Raw genomic sequence first — 18975 nt, forward strand, 5'->3', positions numbered from 1 at the left:
ATCCACACACATTGCATTCGGCCATATCAAAACAGAGCATCCATATTTTTTCAACATACAAAATATTTGAACCATTGCAAAACCCTAACAGCAACTACTCCCGGCACAAAAACCCTAACCCGAAATCAACCAACATTCAAAATCAACGAATATGATACCACACATTCATACAAAAAAAAAAAAATAGAGAAAGAACTCACCATGCAAGAGAACTTACCTTTCACCGTAGACGGCGCGTACCACAACAGAAGACTGGTGGCCTTCAGATCACGACGAGGAGGAGCGATCGCAATGCAAACAGCGTGGTTGATTATTGCTTTCACGGCTGATTAGAACAGCTTCTTCTTCTCACTTTGTTTTGGTGACTCTTAGTTGGTTTTGGGTGAATAGGAGAGTCACTTCGGTATATAAGGATTCTTGCAATACGGCGTCGTTTTGGACTTACTTCGGTGTCACTTAACGGTCCACGTGTATTGCTGTTAATGGAATCTGTGAGCCCATAAATGAAAGGACAAAGGTGATTGATGTCAAATTTTTCGAAAACTAATTTGATTAAAAAAAATTTTTGAGGACAAAAATGACGTTCGTGTAATTTTTCGGGGACCAATTTGACCATTAACTCGATATCAATAGATGTATATATTTTATCATCTTTCTTTTGGTAGAAGTGTAATAATTCTTTTAATTTATTAGTGGCCATTTTAATTTAATATTGGAGTTTTGATAGAATAATATTTTTTTAATAGTGTTATTATCTTATATTTAAAAATAATCCGACCTTGTTACTACAAATTAATTTCAGTTGATATATATATAGAATATTTATCATTTTAACTATGTTTTGGTTTTCTTCGTTGCAAGGAGTGAAGTTCAGGTTTAGTGATCATTGATAACTGGCAATAGAACAGAAGATATATTGCTTCTAAGAGTCTGACATATATATATAGTACTCCAGTTTTGCTTTTCTTTCCATTAACACATAATCTACTTTAGGTTTTATGTTTATATATATATAAGGATAATTATTTTGATTAGAGACGAAAAATAATTTTTCATACATTTTACTTAAACTTTTTGTTATAGATGAACTTCTGTTATTTTTAATATGTATCTTATATTTAATATATTTATTTATATAAATAACTAATTTAATAGTTAATTTATAGTATATACGGAATATGGTTGAATAAGATAAAATAATCTTTGGTACATATCGATCGGCCAGCAATATAATAAAAACCTTGTATGCAATAATGCACTAAGAAGGTTAAGAAGATGACCAATGTCCTAAAATATATGCTTCCTCGAAGATTAAGAAGATCATCGACCGAAGCCGGCTTTTAGAATAAAATCCAAACATACATATACCTAAAAACTGGTAATCATTGTTCCATCTTTCTCTACTTCTCCTATATATATTGTGAGACTCATACACCGTCTAAAACCACAACTCAAAATAATTAAGGGATATATATAATAATTGAAGAGAAGAAGAATGGCTAAATCTACAAACATCAGCATTGCTCTGATTTTCTCACTTCTTGTCGTTACAGTTTTCACTGCTGAAAGTCGAGCAGCACCCACTGGTAATAATCTCTGACTTTTTGTCAGTTGTTGCGGATTGACAATGACAAAACAATAAATTTGTGTTAATTGCAGTTTAGTTTGTTAAATATAGATAAATATAGATTTTACCTATAAACAAATGCAATTAATTCTTTTTTTATTATAAAAATTTAATTATAATGCACTAAAATAATTTTATACTTCAATTTAAATATTTAATATTATATAAATAACAATAATTATCTTTTATATTGATTGTGTAAGAATAATTATCAAATAAATAAATATAATTGTATAATTATATATCAAAATTAAATTCTTAATATAATTATAAACATTGTAAGTAAATTAAATTTAAGAGATAAAATAAGATCAATAATGCTAAGGAGACAATAATATAAAGTTATTTTATTTAAAAAAATATTTTTATATAATAAATAAATAAAAATATTTGTATATTATTATATCAAACATAATTAATAAATAATTTTTTTTATGAGATATTTAAATATAAAATTATTTTTTTTAAAAAAATCTCTTAAAAAAACTCAAATTTCAAAAAAAAAAAAAAACTCAATCAAACTTGCATAAATATAAAATCAAGTAATTTAGGCTAGACATATATAAAAATACAAAAATACTATATCAAAATTAGTCATTAAAATTAATTATCAATATATTTGTATATAAATATATATAATTTAATTTATTTTTAATATACCTTTGTATTCCACTGTATATTTTATACTGGTGGTAACTAATTTTAATATACACTTAACATAATTGGTAAAATTATTAGCAGTTGCAGGTCCGGTGTGCAGCAGCTTTCATGGAGTGGAAATAGGGGAGACGTGCGACACCATCGCTTCAAGATTTGAAATGAGCACAGCTGATTTCCTTCAACTCAATCCCAACATCAACTGTAGCACTATGTTTGTGGGTCAATGGGTGTGCGTGGCTGGTCACACGCTTTGACTTGTTCCGTGTCACCTCAGTTGAATAAATGTACAATAAGGAGAGATTGAATTACAAATTTATTATTTTCTCTCCACTTAGAACTGTTGGACTATCCATCACATAAGCTTCAAGTGGTGGTACTATGAATTATCAAGTCAACGCAAAAACAATTTCACTTGTCTTTGTTAATGTACAATTAAAAATGATTCCAAATAACTATTAAAATAAGATATGGCCTAATAATTGTTACGGAACCAGAGGATATCTAACTTCTTGGTTCTTACCAAAAACAAAAGGGTGAGTTTTGGTGAAAACTACATGGTTAGAGAAGATCAAGCTATCATGAGTGTCTGTTGTGTGAGGGGGAAGCAAGTTAGGGAGAAGAAAACCAAGTTGAGAATTGTGGATCTACGATGAAGCTGAGAATGTAGATTGTAGAGATGAGAACAGAGAGAGAAGATCAGATGAGTTTAGCATCGGAAGATAGATTGCTTAATTCTCAATCAATCTTACACCAACTTTCACGTGCTGCTTATATACAACATGCATCAACTAACTTAACAGCCTAACTGTTTTCTAACTAACTTTGCCAGCTGGAATTTCTAATGCTCTCAATAACTAATCAAACTTTAGCTTCTAAAGACATCTACTCAAGTTACATTTAGAGTGCTTTGTTTTCATTTCAAAAAACGAGAAAAATAAAATAGGCAAGTTGTTAAAAAGAATTTGTAATAGACTTACAAGTTAAAAAAATAAACTATTAAGCAAGTTCTTAAAAATTGAAACTCTAGAGGTATTTCATTCTATCAGGATCTACTATTATAATTTTTAGGAACTTGTTCGATATTTGCTTCATATAGTAATTTACTCATGATATCCCTTGATTGACTGCTGATAATTTTGCTGTTCATTCCAAGTTCCATAACTTGATTTACGGATTTTAAATAATCAAGGGTTAGTGTTGTGTATATATGAACTATTCAACCAGTTGGCAAATATGGGAGAAATTTTATATTATGATATCTTCAATTGGTTCGTCTAATTAAGGGGAAATGGCATTCAGGTATTTTATATTATGATATTATGTGTTGGTGGGTCCCCAATCTCAAGTGGGGCCCACACACATATTAAAACAAAAAAAATAAAGAAAGAAAGAAAGTGGCTAAGCCACGGTGTGAGAGAGAGAGAGAGTTGGATCTTTCATTTTAAAAGAAGAAGAAAGAAACAGAGAGCGGCGTCGAAGAGAAGAGAAAATTTGGGGGAAAAGAGCATGCCAACCTTGATCATATTGACTTGGTAAACTTGCTCCATTTCTTATGAAATTTTAGTATGTTATTCCTGGTGTAGAGATGAACATTAGGATATAACTTGTTAGTTATATTGCCTTCTCTTTTGTCTGATTTGAGATACCCACTTTTGTGGAGGGTTTATGTTGATTCCACCAGTTTTGGTGATGTATTTTGTTGATTGTTGAGATGCCCTAGTGTCACTAGGAAGACTGTTTGTGTACCCATTATTCTGATAGTGGAAGATTTTTCTGGACTAGGTCCCGTAGGTTTTTTTGTCCCTCTTTTGGGGGTTTTCCCACGTTAAAATTCTGGTGTCTGATTATTTAATTTCTGCCATTATATTTGCTGCTTGGAGTATCTTTGGTGTTGCCTATTTAATTGCACAGGTTGTGGGAAAATTATTTTTGGTGCTTCCGCTGTTATACAGGTTCTTGTTTTTAAACCTGTGTTGAGTTTTTCCCAACAAAGTGGTATCCAGAGCTTTGGTTGTTTATTTCTGTGCTGATTAAATGGAGGAAAATACTCATGGACCGAATATGGTCAAATTGAATTCCCAAAATTATTCAATTTGGAAGACCCTCATGGAAGATATGCTGTATAGCAAGGACTTGTATGATCCTGTGGAAGGGGATAAATCCAAAGGTACTAAATCCGATGCTGAATGGAAGAAGCTGAATCGGAAGGCAGTTGCTTTGATGAGGCAATGGCTTGATCTTAGTGTGTATCCACATGTTGACACCGAAACGAATGCTGAGAAGATGTGGAACAAATTGAAGGAGTTATATGAGAGAAAGAATGTGCAAAACAAAGCATTCTTGATTAGGAAGCTTGTTAATATGAAGTATGTTGAAGGTAAATCAATGCCGGAGCACTTGAGCATTTTTCAAGAGACAGTGAACCAACTGACAAATAATGAAATCACTTTGAATGATGAGTTGCAAGCCTTGTTGTTGTTGAGCTCTTTGCCTGATAGTTGGGAAGTTCTGGTTGTGACACTGACTAACTCAGCTCCAAAAGGAAAGTTGACATTAGCAATGGTTAAAGAGAGCATGTTGAATGAAGAAGCCAGAAGAAGAGAGCGAGGTTTGACTAATGCCTCCTCCCAGTCAGAAGCACTTGTTTCAGAGTCACGGGGGAGAAGTCAAAGTAGAAAACCTCATAGTTCTGACAGGTCAGAGAGTCGAAGCAAGTCAAGAGGAAAGTACAAGCCAAGAAAGGAGTTCATTTGTCACCATTGTGGCAAGCCGGGGCATATCAAGAGGTATTGTAGATTCTTGAAAAGAGAACAATCAAGGGGAAGAAATGAAGACAAGGGTAAAGATAGTGATAAAGAAACTGCTGCTATTGTTTATGAAGATGTTCTTATCACATATGATGAAAATTATGTGAATCTTGTCTGTGATGATTCCACTTGGATTATGGACTCTGGTGCCTCATGTCATGTCACTCCGAGACGTGAATTTTTCACTTCCTATACTGCCGGAAATTTTGGCAAGATCAAATTAGGAGATAAAGGAGTGTGTGATATCATTGGTATGGGTGATATGTGGCTTGAAACTAATATGGGATGCAAGTTGCAGTTGAAGAATGTTAGGCATGCGCCAGATATGCGGTTCAATCTCATTTCAGTGAAGGCATTGGATCAAGAGGGGTATTGCACTTCCTTTGGTAGTGGAAAATGTAAGATTACCAAAGGGGCTCTCATTGTTGCTAGAGAAGACAATAGTCTTACTACTCTCTACCGGTTGCAAGCAAAGTTGTGCAAAGAAGATGTGAATGTAGCTGATGATTCCTCTTCTGATTTGTGGCATATACGTCTTGGTCACTTGAGCGAGAAAGGACTAAGCGTCTTGGCCAAGAAGCACTCACTTCCAGTGAAAGGTACAACTTTAAATACTTGCACTCATTGTTTTGTTGGGAAGCATGCTAGAGTATCATTTCATAATTCTGGACCTCATAGGAGATCACATGTTCTAGATTTAGTTCACACTGATGTTTGCACTATGGATGCTAAGACACTAGGTGGTGCATCATATTTTGTTACTTTTATTGATGATTATTCTCGAAAAGTGTGGGCTTTTGTTTTGAAATCTAAAGACCAGGTGCTCGGTATCTTCAAACACTTTCATGCAAGTGTTGAAAGAGAAACAGGAAGGAAATTGAAATGTGTTCGAGCAGATAATGGTGGTGAATACAGGGGTCCGTTTGAAGAGTATTGTAAAGGACATGGAATCAAGCTTGAGAAGACGGTTCCTAAGACTCCTCAACATAATGGAGTTGCAGAGAGAATGAATCGCACTATCAATGATAGAGTCAGGTGTATGCTCTCTCATGCAAAGTTGCCTAAATCCTTTTGGGGTGAAGCAATGAGGACTGCAGTAGATTTGATCAACCTTTCTCCTTCTGTTCCACTTAATGGTGATGTTCCAGAGAAAGTTTGGAGAGGGAAAGATGTCTCCTATAGTCACTTGAGAGTGTTTGGCTGTAGAGCTTTTGTTCACATTCCAAGAGATGAAAGGTCTAAACTTGATGGGAAGTCAAAGCAGTGTATCTTCATGGGTTATGGTCATGAAGACTTTGGTTACAGATTATGGGATCCGGTGAGCAAGAAGATAATTAGAAGCCGAGATGTGATTTTTCTTGAAGACCAAACTATTGAATATCTTGAGAAGACAGATAAGCCAACAGTAACTGTTAGACGTTCTGTTGATGATGAACCTGGTCCTTCCACTAGACCTCCTATTGATGGGAGAGATGTACAAGTTGATAATGATGGTGATGATTTGCATGATGAACCTACACCTCAACCTGAGGTGCCAGATGTTGAAGTTCCACCTGAACCACCAGTTGAGCCTGAATTGAGAAGATCTACTAGAGAGCGTCATCCTTCTCAGAAATACTCTCTTCATGAGTATGTGATGAACACTGAGACTGGGGAGCCAGAGAGCTACCAAGAAGCTATGTCTGATGAGCATAAGGAAGATTGGTTGAAGGCCATGCAAGAAGAAATGAAATCCTTGCATGAGAATCATACTTTTGAATTGGTGAAGTTGCCGAAGGGTAAGAGAGCATTCAAGAATAAATGGGTGTTCAAATTGAAAGCAGATGAAAGTGTCTCACGACCAAGGTACAAAGCTCGATTGGTTGTGAAAGGCTTTGAGCAAAAGAAAGGTATTGATTTTGAGGAGATTTTCTCTCCAGTTGTGAAGATGTCCTCTATTCGAGTTGTGCTTGGATTGGCGGCTAGCTTGAATTTAGAGGTTGAGCAGCTTGATGTGAAGACTGCATTCCTTCACGGTGACATAGATAAAGAAATCTATATGGAGCAACCAGAGGGTTTCAAGGTTAAAGGAAAGGAGCATCTTGTATGCAAGTTGAAGAAGAGCTTATATGGGCTGAAACAAGCGCCAAGGCAGTGGTACACGAAGTTTGATTCCTTCATGGAAGCTCATGGGTACAGTAAGACTTCTTCTGATCATTGTGTATATGTTAAGAAATTCTCTGATGGTGATTTTATAATTCTCTTGCTTTATGTTGATGACATGTTGATTGTTGGTCATGACACTAAGAAGATTGAAAGTCTTAAGAAAGACTTGAACAGATCCTTTGCTATGAAGGATTTGGGTCCTGCAAAGAAAATCCTTGGCATGAGTATCACTCGTGATAGGAAGAATGGGAAACTGTGGTTATCACAGCAGAAGTACATTGAGAAGGTTTTAGAGAGGTTTAGCATGAGTAATTCCAAACCTGTCAGTACTCCACTTGCTAGTCATTTCAAGCTGAGTTCGCAGCAATGTCCTACAAGTGAGAAAGAGAAAGCGGAAATGAAGAAGATTCCATATGCATCTGCAGTTGGCAGTTTGATGTATGCTATGGTTTGCACCAGGCCGGATATTGCTCATGCAGTTGGAGTTGTTAGTCGGTTTCTCTCTAATCCTGGCAAGGAACACTGGCAAGCAGTGAAGTGGATTCTCAGATACCTTAATGGTACTTCTAGAGTTTGTTTGTGCTTTGGGAGTGGCCAACCTGTGTTGGATGGTTACACAGATGCAGATATGGCTGGGGATCTTGATTCAAGGAAGTCTACTTCTGGTTATATGATGACTTTTGCAGGGGGAGCTGTGTCGTGGCAATCTCGACTTCAGAAATGTGTTGCTTTGTCTACTACAGAGGCAGAATACATTGCTGTTGTTGAAGCTTCTAAGGAACTCTTGTGGATGAAGAAATTCCTACAAGAGTTAGGCATCAATCAAGAGAAGTTTGTGTTATTTTGTGACAGTCAGAGTGCTATCCATCTCAGCAAGAATCCGACGTTTCATTCTAGATCGAAGCACATAGAGGTGAGGTATCATTGGATACGTCAAGCGCTTGAGATGAAGTCATATGCACTTGAGAAGATCCATACTGATGATAATGGTTCAGATATGATGACTAAGAGTTTACCTGCAGTGAAGTTTGATTCCTGCAAAGAGAAGGCGGGCTTGGTGGAGCAACCTATCCCCACTTGAGTTGGTGAGGGGGAGATTTGTTGGTGGGTCCCCAATCTCAAGTGGGGCCCACACACATATTAAAACAAAAAAAAAAAAATAAAGAAAGAAAGAAAGTGGCTAAGCCACGGTGTGAGAGAGAGAGAGAGTTGGATCTTTCATTTTGAAAGAAGAAGAAAGAAACAGAGAGCGGCGTCGAAGAGAAGAGAAAATTTGGGGGAAAAGAGCATGCCAACCTTGATCATATTGACTTGGTAAACTTGCTCCATTTCTTATGAAATTTTAGTATGTTATTCCTGGTGTAGAGATGAACATTAGGATATAACTTGTTAGTTGTATTGCCTTCTCTTTTGTCTGATTTGAGATACCCACTTTTGTGGAGGGTTTATGTTGATTCCACCAGTTTTGGTGATGTATTTTGTTGATTGTTGAGATGCCCTAGTGTCACTAGGAAGACTGTTTGTGTACCCATTATTCTGATAGTGGAAGATTTTTCTGGACTAGGTCCCGTGGGTTTTTTTGTCCCTCTTTTGGGGGTTTTCCCACGTTAAAATTCTGGTGTCTGATTATTTAATTTCTGCCATTATATTTGCTGCTTGGAGTATCTTTGGTGTTGCCTATTTAATTGCACAGGTTGTGGGAAAATTATTTTTGGTGCTTCCGCTGTTATACAGGTTCTTGTTTTTAAACCTGTGTTGAGTTTTTCCCAACATTATGCTAGTACACATTGCCAGGGAGGAAATTAGTGTGAAATATAAATTTGTAAACTAAGAATATCTTAGGAAAAACAAAATCATAGAATGCTGTCAACAGCTTTTTCACTTGATAAGAGCTAACATTGACATGCTGCTTGTGCATTTCATTTCAAAATGCCTCTGAAACTGACAATTTTTTCTATAGTATGTGTAGACTAGGCACATTTCATGAATGTGCATTTTGGTTATTAAGCTGCTGCTAGAGCTTCATCATCATGAATGGGGAAAAGAAAGGGAGAGAGTCAATTGGTGTTGTTTTGACGTAAAATTCTTATATTTAATCAAATGACATGTTATTTGACATTGTGCTATGACCTCAGGCTGAGGTACGCATATATCCCTGTAGTGAGTTGTTATGGGGTGTCCAAAGTCTCACATCACGTAGTATGGGATGCTTGATGTTGTATATAAGAAGAGTAATTCTTTACCTTTTCTCCTTTCAGAGTCAGTTTTTAAAGTGTGGTTTTCTATTTTTCTTAGATAGTTAATAATGGTTTTGGAACCTTAGTTGTTGGCGCCAAGGAAAGGACTACCTATAAGCTAGATTAAGGTAAATATCAAATACTGATAGCCGGATGAAGATGAAGCTGTAGTTCAGTTGCTGCCATATGCTATATTCCATTTCTAGTAAGGCTGCTTGTTTCTCTTTGGTTGTTCCTTCAGTTTTGGATATAACTTTGAAGAAGTTTGACTATGGAATGATTTAAGTTATTATTTTTTACCCTTCATTTGGTGTAGGTGGATATGTTTTTGACTTGGGTGCCATTGTTCCTTGCATTGATGTTGTCATTATCTTGCCCATGTTTTCTCTTTGACTTTGTGCATACTAGAATCCTGGAACTGCAAATATAGTTCAAGTGAAGATTGAACTGAAGCCTTGGCTGTATCTTAGAATGGGGTCCAGATGCTTGGAAGGAACATACCAGATACATTTTGATTTTGTAGACTTTTATGGTTGCATATATCTCTACAAAGATTTATGATGACATCCATACAACACACACATATACTTGTCTTTATCCTTTGTCTTCAATTCTTGAACTTTATCCCTTTGTGAACCTAAGATGAATAAGTTTCTTGTCTTGTTCTACAAAACTGTCACACAATTCCAAGAATATTAACTTATATTAAACTGATGGCTAATTAAACTATTAGAGCTGGTCTGTTGGTTAGAAATTTGAGTATTTTACATGACGAGTGTACCATATTCTTAAATTTATTTTTATTTTTATTTTAAAAATATTTCTGTTTGTTATCATAGCACAGATATTGTTGTTGGCGTTGACTGAATGGTCCAAATTAAAGCAGCTCAGCAAGACAGCAATATCCCTCTTTTATACTAATCACTATCGATTGGAAAATTTATGAAACCGTGTAACAAAACTTGTTGAATGTTGACCCAAAAAAAAAAGAAAAAAAAAAAGGAAAGAAAGCTACTTTGCAAATAGCAAAGAATCAACCAAAATGGCATTGGAATTCAAATTCCACTCTCTTTTTGAAAAACATAGGATGCCAGAATTTCGACCTAAGTTTGCTATGTAATAATCAAGGTCAAAATGATGTTAAACATTGTTAGGGTGTGGCATTGGTGGGTATGATGGTTCCATGTATGCAATGTGCATAGGCAATGCCGTGGTATGTACTATGGATTTGAAGACCGTGATAAGTGGAAAAAGCTCTGAGAAAATTTAAACAGAGCAAAGACTTAAATTGAAGCCATGAACTCATTCAAACAATTGGACCACAACTTTCCAAAATGAATTATTTATTTATTATTTATTTTTAGGTCTGAAAAATGGCTCATCCTTAAACGTTCTTTGTTAAGTATGAAGTAATGTACACCTTATTAATTCATTAAATTTAAACTCTTCATTTATTATATTTTATTTGAATGGTCTGAATTAAAAAAGGTAACTTGTTAATTAGGTCAACTAATTTTTTTTATAAATTTTAGATTTTTTTCAAGTTTTAGATATTTATTAAACTGAAATCCAAAATAAAAAATATATGAATATTAAAAGTAACATGTTTGTACAAAAAAAAGTAGTTAAATTTTAAAGTTAAAATAAATAATGCATAAAATTGGAGAGGATTTTGGGCATGAGCCCTCCATAGAAAATTATAGTGGAGCTAAAAAGAGACTCCAATACATCAAACTAGGTTTCTTAACAACCCGTTCCAATTTGGGGGAGAATGGCGAAAGGTACCTAGCGAATCAAGGTGTCTCTTTGTCGTCGATGGAGGTCTAATGAAGTCGGTTTGGCCATGAACTTCGTCATCTGAGAATCAGTGCGGCTATGACGTCTTTATGGAGATAGGGTTCTTCTCCATGATCGGTTTTTAAGTAAATTAGTGATTTATGAGAAATTATTTTCAAGCTATTGTTCAAGTAAATTGCTTTTCCAAGGTTCACAAGAACTCAAATAGAATAAGGGTTATTTTTCCGATCTACCCAAATCCTTAATATGAAGACGAAAACAAATTCTTGAAATTGAAATCAATACATTAATTAAAATAAAAGATTAATAGTATCAATCCATAGAATAAACAGAGCTCTTAACTTTAACAGTGAAGGTTTAGTTGCTCATAACTCAGAGAGAAAACTAAGATTCAAAAAAGCTGTAAAGTGCGAATGAGGTGCATAAAAGAGAGAAAGCCTGAAGGGCTGAATCTTTTCCCTTTTATATCTAATCCTAATTAATATAAAATATATTTTTTAAAACTAAATAATATCTTTTCCTATTCTAAAATAAAATAAAGTTTAACTCAAAAAATAAATTAATGATCTAGTGGTTCTTTAGGAAAAAAATGGGGACCATTGCTAGTTGCTGAACCTGGCGCCAAACTTGGGCTGGGCCAAGTTTGGCACCACTCCACCCGTGTCTCACATCATGCAATTCTTCAACCTAGCGCCAAACTTGGCTTTCCAAGGTTCACAAGAACTCAAATAGAATAAGGGTTATTCTTCTAATTTACCCAAATTCTTAATATGAAGAATGAAAACAAACTCTTGTGGCCTTGGTGGTGCCAAAGTTGGGATTCTCCAAGTTTGGCGCCACCAAGAAAGTACAAAAGGGAAGCTTTTTAGTGATCATGGAGCCAAACTTGGAGAATCCCAACTTTGGCACCACCAAGGCCGCACAAAAGGGAAGCTTTTTAGTGATCATGGCACCAAACTTAGAGAATCCCAAGTTTGGCGCCACCAAGACCGTACAATATGGAGAAAAAATGTATACTATTATATATCGTTGGAAAGTTATGGAAGTTATCTTTCCAATGCCACTAGAACTGCGTCAATTGGACCTTCGTAGCTCAAGTTACTTCTGTTAGAGTGTAATGAGGTCAGGGTTGACAGCATCATTTACTTTTTTCATTTTCTTCTACACAAATCCTGTCAAATCCATCCAAATGCTACTTGAAATAAACCAAATTGCACACGAATCAAAGTAGCATTTATAGTGGCTCAAAAATACTTAAATCTTGATTAAACTTAACAAATTCGAATGCAAATTCACTAGAAAAAGATAGGAAAGATGCTCACGCATCACAACACCAAACTTGAATTGTTGCTTGTCCTCAAGCAACCAAAACTAATGTCCGCTTAAGATGTGAATTTGCATGAGAATTGAGTACTCAATTAAGCTCTTGTCTGTCTTAAAGTGGGGTTTATAACATTGAAACTCTGAATAGTTTAAGCATCTCACTATCATTTGAATCTGAAGAACGTCATTGTCATTCGGAATTAGAATCCGGATGGTATTATGAACTCTTTGGCCTTTGACTTCGGATTAATCCTTGAACTCAACAACATTTCTTTCATTCTCTTTTCTTTGGTGCTTTGCACCTTGAGTCTAACCGTGACTTTAAATGATTTGTCTCAAGTTTTACTTGACACAAAAATACCACAAGCACTTAACTGGGGAATTCTCTTTGAGTTATGATTTTTCTTTTAATTACTCCCAGACAGTGGTGCTCAAAGCCTTTGGCATACTCTGTTAGTTGCACTTGATCTCGACTTTTAGTGCTCTGTCTCAAGGGTTGCTTGACATATTCACGCCACAAGCATATGGCTAGGAAAACAACTCTTTGAGCTTTTAATCATACTTGACCTTCCTAGCCATTGATGCTCATAGTCTTGGTCCTTGCTTTTCTTCATTTTCTTTTTGCTGTTTCTTTTGCTTCAAGGATTAAGATTTTGTTTAATTCAGAGAATTCATAATAGTTCTCTAAATTTCTGTTCCTCATGCATCAACATCCTTTGATTCAAATTCAAATATGCATTGTTCATATCATGCATTCAGAATCATAGATAATACCACCATGTTTAAGTAAATAAGACTACTTTTAAACATAACTCAATTTCTCATGCAATACATCACTTCTTTTCTTTTTCTTTTTGGATTCAAGCTCAGTGAGTGGTACATGAGACAAAATTTTCAAACTAAAAACAAATAACAGAATGAAACTAAAACCCAAGAACTGAAAATACTAAAGATCATGCAGACAAACATAATAAACAAAGCCACAGAAAATAGGAGATAACAAAATAAGAACGGAAGGGGGAATAGAATGAAAGAAACTCAACCACCTCAGTTATCCTGGTGGTCATCTCATTCCTTAGGCTGTGCTCCTTCGTAAAGATGATTCGCCTCCCTTTGGTACCATTGACGATAAGATAAACAGAGAGCGCGCTCTACAACACCAAACTTAGAAGTTTGGTTATCCCCAAGTAAAGACAAAATGAAAACAAGGAGGGACATAAAAAGTGCACGAATGAGTAAAAACAAAAAATTATTGCAGAAGAAAAAGAAAATAATAAAAAGGTAAGAGAAGTTAAAATTAATTTTTTTTTTTTGGGAAATTTGGTGGAGCCAAACTTAAAAAAAGTGAAGTTTGGCTCCGCTGATCTCGAATGAATGCAACCTCTTGGCGCCAAACTTGGGTGGGACCAAGTTTAGCGCCCCCTTATAGAGAGTAATATTGATGGTGGTGCCAAACTTGGTGTTTCTCAAGTTTGGCTCCACCCCTTCCATAATTGCTTCCAAGTGACGTCGACTTTGGCGCCAAACTTGGAATTCCCAAGTTTGGCGTAACCCCTCCAGAGAGATTCTTCAATTTGTGGGCATCATGTGGCGCCAAACTTGGTTAGCCAAGTTTGGCGCCACCCTGGTCGTATCTCACTCCTCTAGGGTGTCCGAAATTCTTTTCGATTGCTCTTGTTCCTGTTTTTAACATTCTGCATGACCAAAATATATGTAAAATAAAGAAAAACTACAGAATTATCATTAAGAGATAGATATAAATAAATAAAATAAAATAAAAAATAAACTGAGCTTGAAATTAAAGGATACTATGGTTGGGTTGCACCCAACAAGCGCTTCTTTACCGTCATTAGCTTGACGGTCAGTTCTGCTAAGGTGGAGGTTGATCATAGTGCTTTAACTCCTCCCCTCTCACTGTGAATCTTCTCCCTGTGTTCTCATGAAGTAGCTCAATATGCTCAAAAGTGAGGATTCTATTCACTGTATGAGGTAACACTGGATTACCAGTCAACACCACCTTCATCCCTGGGGAGAAACCTTCAATAATAATCTTCTTATTTCTCCATCTTCTAGGTACTTTCGTCTTGGGAACCTCCTCCTTGGTGGATGATGCATTCCCAACACCAAACTTAGGTTTGATGTCCGGAAAAATTTTGTTGATTGTCACAAAAGGAGGTTTGAGCTGCAGATCTTGTGGTGCATCATCAGGGGGTTCTTGAAGGTTTGGATCAATAAGCTCAGTCTGCATGCACCTCTCCTCTTCACTTGGTGAAGGCATATCTTTGAAGACATGAAAGATCAGTTGATCATCATGTACTCTAAGCACTAATTCACCTACTTCTACATCAAGTAGAGCTCTTCCAGTGGCTAGGAATGGTCTTCCTAAGATTATAGAGGCATTTTCATCCTCCCCCATGTCAAGAATCACAAAATCAGCTGGGAGGAAGGACTTACCCACCTTGACCAAGATCTTCTCCACTATTCCATGTGCATGCTTTAAAGAATTATCTGCCATTTGTAATGCTATCTGGTGCACGAAATTGCAATCACACTTTTTGCAATCCGCACAACTAACCAGCAAGTGCACTGGGTCGTCCAAGTAATACCTTACGTGAGTAAGTGTCGAATCCCACGGAGATTGTTGGCTTGAAGCAAGCTATGGTTATCTTATTAATCTTAGTCAGGATACCAATTATAGTTATCAATTGACTTGCAAATAAACAAGAGAGCATGGATTAAATAATACTTATTATGCAGTAATGGAGAATATGTTGGAGTTTTGGAGATGCTTTGTCTTCTGAATTCCTGGAACATAATGCTTTCTCTCTTTCATACATGCAAGGCTCCTTCCATGGTAAGTTGTATGTAGGGTGTCACCGTTGTCAATGGCTACTTCCCATCCTCTCAGTGAAAATGGTCCAAATGCTCTGTCACAGCACGGCTAATCATCTGTCGATTCTCGATCATGTCAGAATAGGATCCATTAATCCTTTTGCATCTGTCACTACGCCCAACACTCGCGAGTTTGAAGCTCGTCACAGTCATCCAATCCTTGAATCCTACTCGGAATACCACATACAAGGTTTAGACCTTCCGAATTCTCAAGGATGCTGCCAATGGATTCTAGCTTATACCACGAAGATTCTGATTAAGGAATCTAAGAGATACTCATTTAGTCTAATGTAGAACGGAGGTGGTTGTCAGGTACACGTTCATGGGTTGAGAATGGTGATGAGTGTCACGGATCATCACCTTCTTCATATTGAAGCATGAATGAACATCTTAGATAGGAACAAGCGTGTTTGAGTAGAAAACAGAAATAATTACATTAATTCATCGAGACGCTGCAGAGCTCCTCACCCCCAACAATGGAGTTTAGAGACTTATGCCATCACAAAGTATAAAGTTCAGATCTAAAAATGTCATGAGATACAAAATAAGTCTCTAAAAGTTGTTTAAATACTAAACTGATAACCTAGGTTTACAGAAAATGAGTAATCTAAGATAGATAGTGTAGAAATCTATTTCTGGGGTCCACTTGGTGTGTGTTGGAGCTGAGACTTAAGCTTCTCACATGCATGAGCTGTTTCTGGAGTTAAACGCCAGGTTGTAACCTGTTTCTGGCATTTAACTCTAACTTGCAACCTGTTTCTGGCGCTGAACGCCAGAATGCAACATGGAACTGGCGTTAAATGCCAGTTTACGTCATTTATCTTCATACAAAGTATGGACTATTATATATTTCTGGAAAGCCCTGGATGTCTACTTTCCAACCCAAATGAGAGCGCGCCAATTGGACTCCTGTGGCTCCAAAAAATCCATTCCAAGTGCAGGGAGGTCAGAATCCAACAACATCAGCAGTCCTTTTTCAGCCTGAGTCAGATTTTTGCTCAGCTCCTTCAATTTCAGCCAGAAAATACCTAAAATCACAGAAAAACACAAAAACTCATAGTAAAGTCCAGAAATATGATTTTTGCCTAAAAACTAATAAAAATATACTAAAAACTAACTAAAACATACTAAAAACTACATGAAATTACCCCCAAAAAGCGTATAAAATATCTGCTCATCACAACACCAAACTTAAACTGTTGCTTGTCCCCAAGCAACTAGATAAATAAAATAGGATAAAAAGAAATCAAGAAGCAATAGTATCTCAGAGTTTTAAGTGAAGCTCAGATTCTAATTAGATGAGCGGGGCTAGTAGCTTTTTGCTTTCGAACAGTTTTGGCATCTCACTTTATCCTTTGAAATTCAGAATGATTGGCATCCATAGGAACTCAGAATTCAGATAGTATTATTGATTCTCCTAGTTTAGTATGTTGATTCTTGAACATAGCTACTTGATGAGTCTTGGTCGTGGCCCTAAGCACTTTGTTTTCCAGTATTACCACCGGATACATAAATGCCACAGACACATAACTGGGTGAACCTTTTCAGATTGTGACTTAGCTTTGCTAAAGTCCCCAATTAGAGGTGTCTAGAGTTCTTAAGCACACTCTTTTGCCTTGGATCACGACTTTAACCACTCAGTCTCAAGTTTTTCACTTGGACCTACATGCCACAAGCACATGGTTAGGGATAGCTTGATTTAGCCACTTAGGCCTGGATTTATTTTCTTGGGCCCTCCTATCCATTGATGCTCAAAGCCTTGGATCCTTTTCACCCTTGTCTTTTGGTTTAAAGGTCTATTGGCTTTTTCTACCTCTTTTGCTTTTTTTTTCACTGCTTTTTCTTGCTTCAAGAATTAATTTCATGATTTTTCAGATCAGCAATAATATTTCTCTTGTTCATCATTCTTTCAGGAGCCAACAATTTTAACATTCATAAAATTCACTATAAAAAATATGCACTATTCAAGCATTCATTTAGAAGACAAAAAGTATTGCCACCACATATAAATAATTAGAATTTTCCTTATTAAGAACTCGAAAAAATATTGCCTTTTTATTCTAAAAATCAACTATTTTATTCATGTTTGATGATGATGAGAAAAATAAATTATAGCTTAATTGGAGATAAAATCAAAATAGAGATACTAATTACTACTACTTCATCTATAACTTCTAAGGTAAATTCCTAATAAGAACAATTATCACAGAGTTAAAACTAAGATTAGGACTCAACAACCTTTGTTTTGGGAGGTGGATGCTCCTTTAATCTGTGGGGTGCTTGGCCCTTCAAGAGACAGCTTCTGACGCTTTAGTTCCCTCAGTTCACGCCCTTGTTCTTCTTGATCCTTAAGCAGTTTTGGTGCACGAAATTGCAATCACACTTTTGCAACCCCGCACAACTAACCAGCAAGTGCACTGGGTCGTCCAAGTAATATCTTACGTGAGTAAGGGTCGATCCCACGGAGATTGTCGGCTTGAAGCAAGCTATGGTTATCTTGTAAATCTTAGTCAGGATATCAAAAATTGTCAGGGTTGATTGTGAAAAGCAAAAGAACATGAAATAAGTACTTGTTATGCAGTAATGGAGAATAGGTTGAGGTTTTGGAGATGCTCCATCTTCTGAATCTCTGCTTTCCTACTGTCTTCTTCATCAAACACGCAAGGCTCCTTCCATGGCAAGCTGTATGTAGGGTTTCACCGTTGTCAATGGCTACCTCCCATCCTCTCAGTGGAAATGTTCAACGCACCCTGTCACGGCACGGCTATCCATCTGTCGGTTCTCAATCAGGCCGGAATAGAATCCAATGATTCTTTTGCGTCTGTCACTAACGGCCCGCCCTCAGGAGTTTGAAGTTCGTCACAGTCATTCAATCATTGAATCCTACTCAGAATACCACAGACAAGGTTTAGACCTTCCGGATTCTCTTGAATGTCGCCATCAATTCTAGCTTATACCACGAAGATTCTGATTAGAGAATCCAAGAGATATCTACTCAATCTAAAGTAGAACGGAGGTGGTTGTCAGGCACGCGTTCATAGTTGAGAATATGATGAGTGTCACGGGTCATCACATTCATCCGGGTTAAGAGCAAGTGATATCTTAGAACGGAAGCAAGCATGATTGAATAAGAAACAGTAGTAATTGCATTAATCCATCAAGACACAGCAGAGCTCCTCACCCCCAACCATGGGGTTTAGAGACTCATGCTGTAGGAAGTACACAAAGAAACGTGTAAAGTGTCATGAGGTACAGATACAATGTCAAAAGATCCTATTAATAGTGAACTAGTAACCTAGGGTATACAGGAATGAGTAAATGACGTAAAAATCCACTTCTGGGTCCACTTAGTGTGTGCTTGGGCTGAGCATTGAAGCTTTCATGTGTAGAGACCTTTTCTGGAGTTAAACGCCAGCTTTCATGCCAGTTTGGGCGTTTAACTCCAATTTTTATGCCAGTTCCAGCGTTAAACGCTGGAAATTCTGAG

General features: G+C 36.4%; 1 protein-coding gene across 2 annotated transcripts; it reads left to right on the forward strand.

Moving 5' to 3' along the window:
* Positions 1 to 1433: 1433 nt before the first annotated feature.
* LOC130946896 (uncharacterized) lies at positions 1434 to 3087 on the forward strand. 2 transcript variants are annotated; one of them, XM_057875788.1, is made up of 2 exons: positions 1434 to 1586; positions 2366 to 3087. In XM_057875788.1, the coding sequence occupies exons 1-2, from the start codon at positions 1496 to 1498 to the stop codon at positions 2539 to 2541; spliced, it is 267 nt and encodes an 88-aa protein (XP_057731771.1). In that variant the 5' UTR covers positions 1434 to 1495; the 3' UTR covers positions 2542 to 3087. The 2 variants fall into 2 exon arrangements, with proteins under 2 accessions (XP_057731771.1, XP_057731772.1); XM_057875789.1 differs by having other exon boundaries at positions 1436 to 1586; positions 2369 to 3078.
* The last annotated feature ends 15888 nt before the right edge of the window (positions 3088 to 18975 follow it).

This window comes from Arachis stenosperma, chromosome 8 (assembly GCF_014773155.1).
Source record: "Arachis stenosperma cultivar V10309 chromosome 8, arast.V10309.gnm1.PFL2, whole genome shotgun sequence".
NCBI lineage: Eukaryota > Viridiplantae > Streptophyta > Magnoliopsida > Fabales > Fabaceae > Arachis > Arachis stenosperma.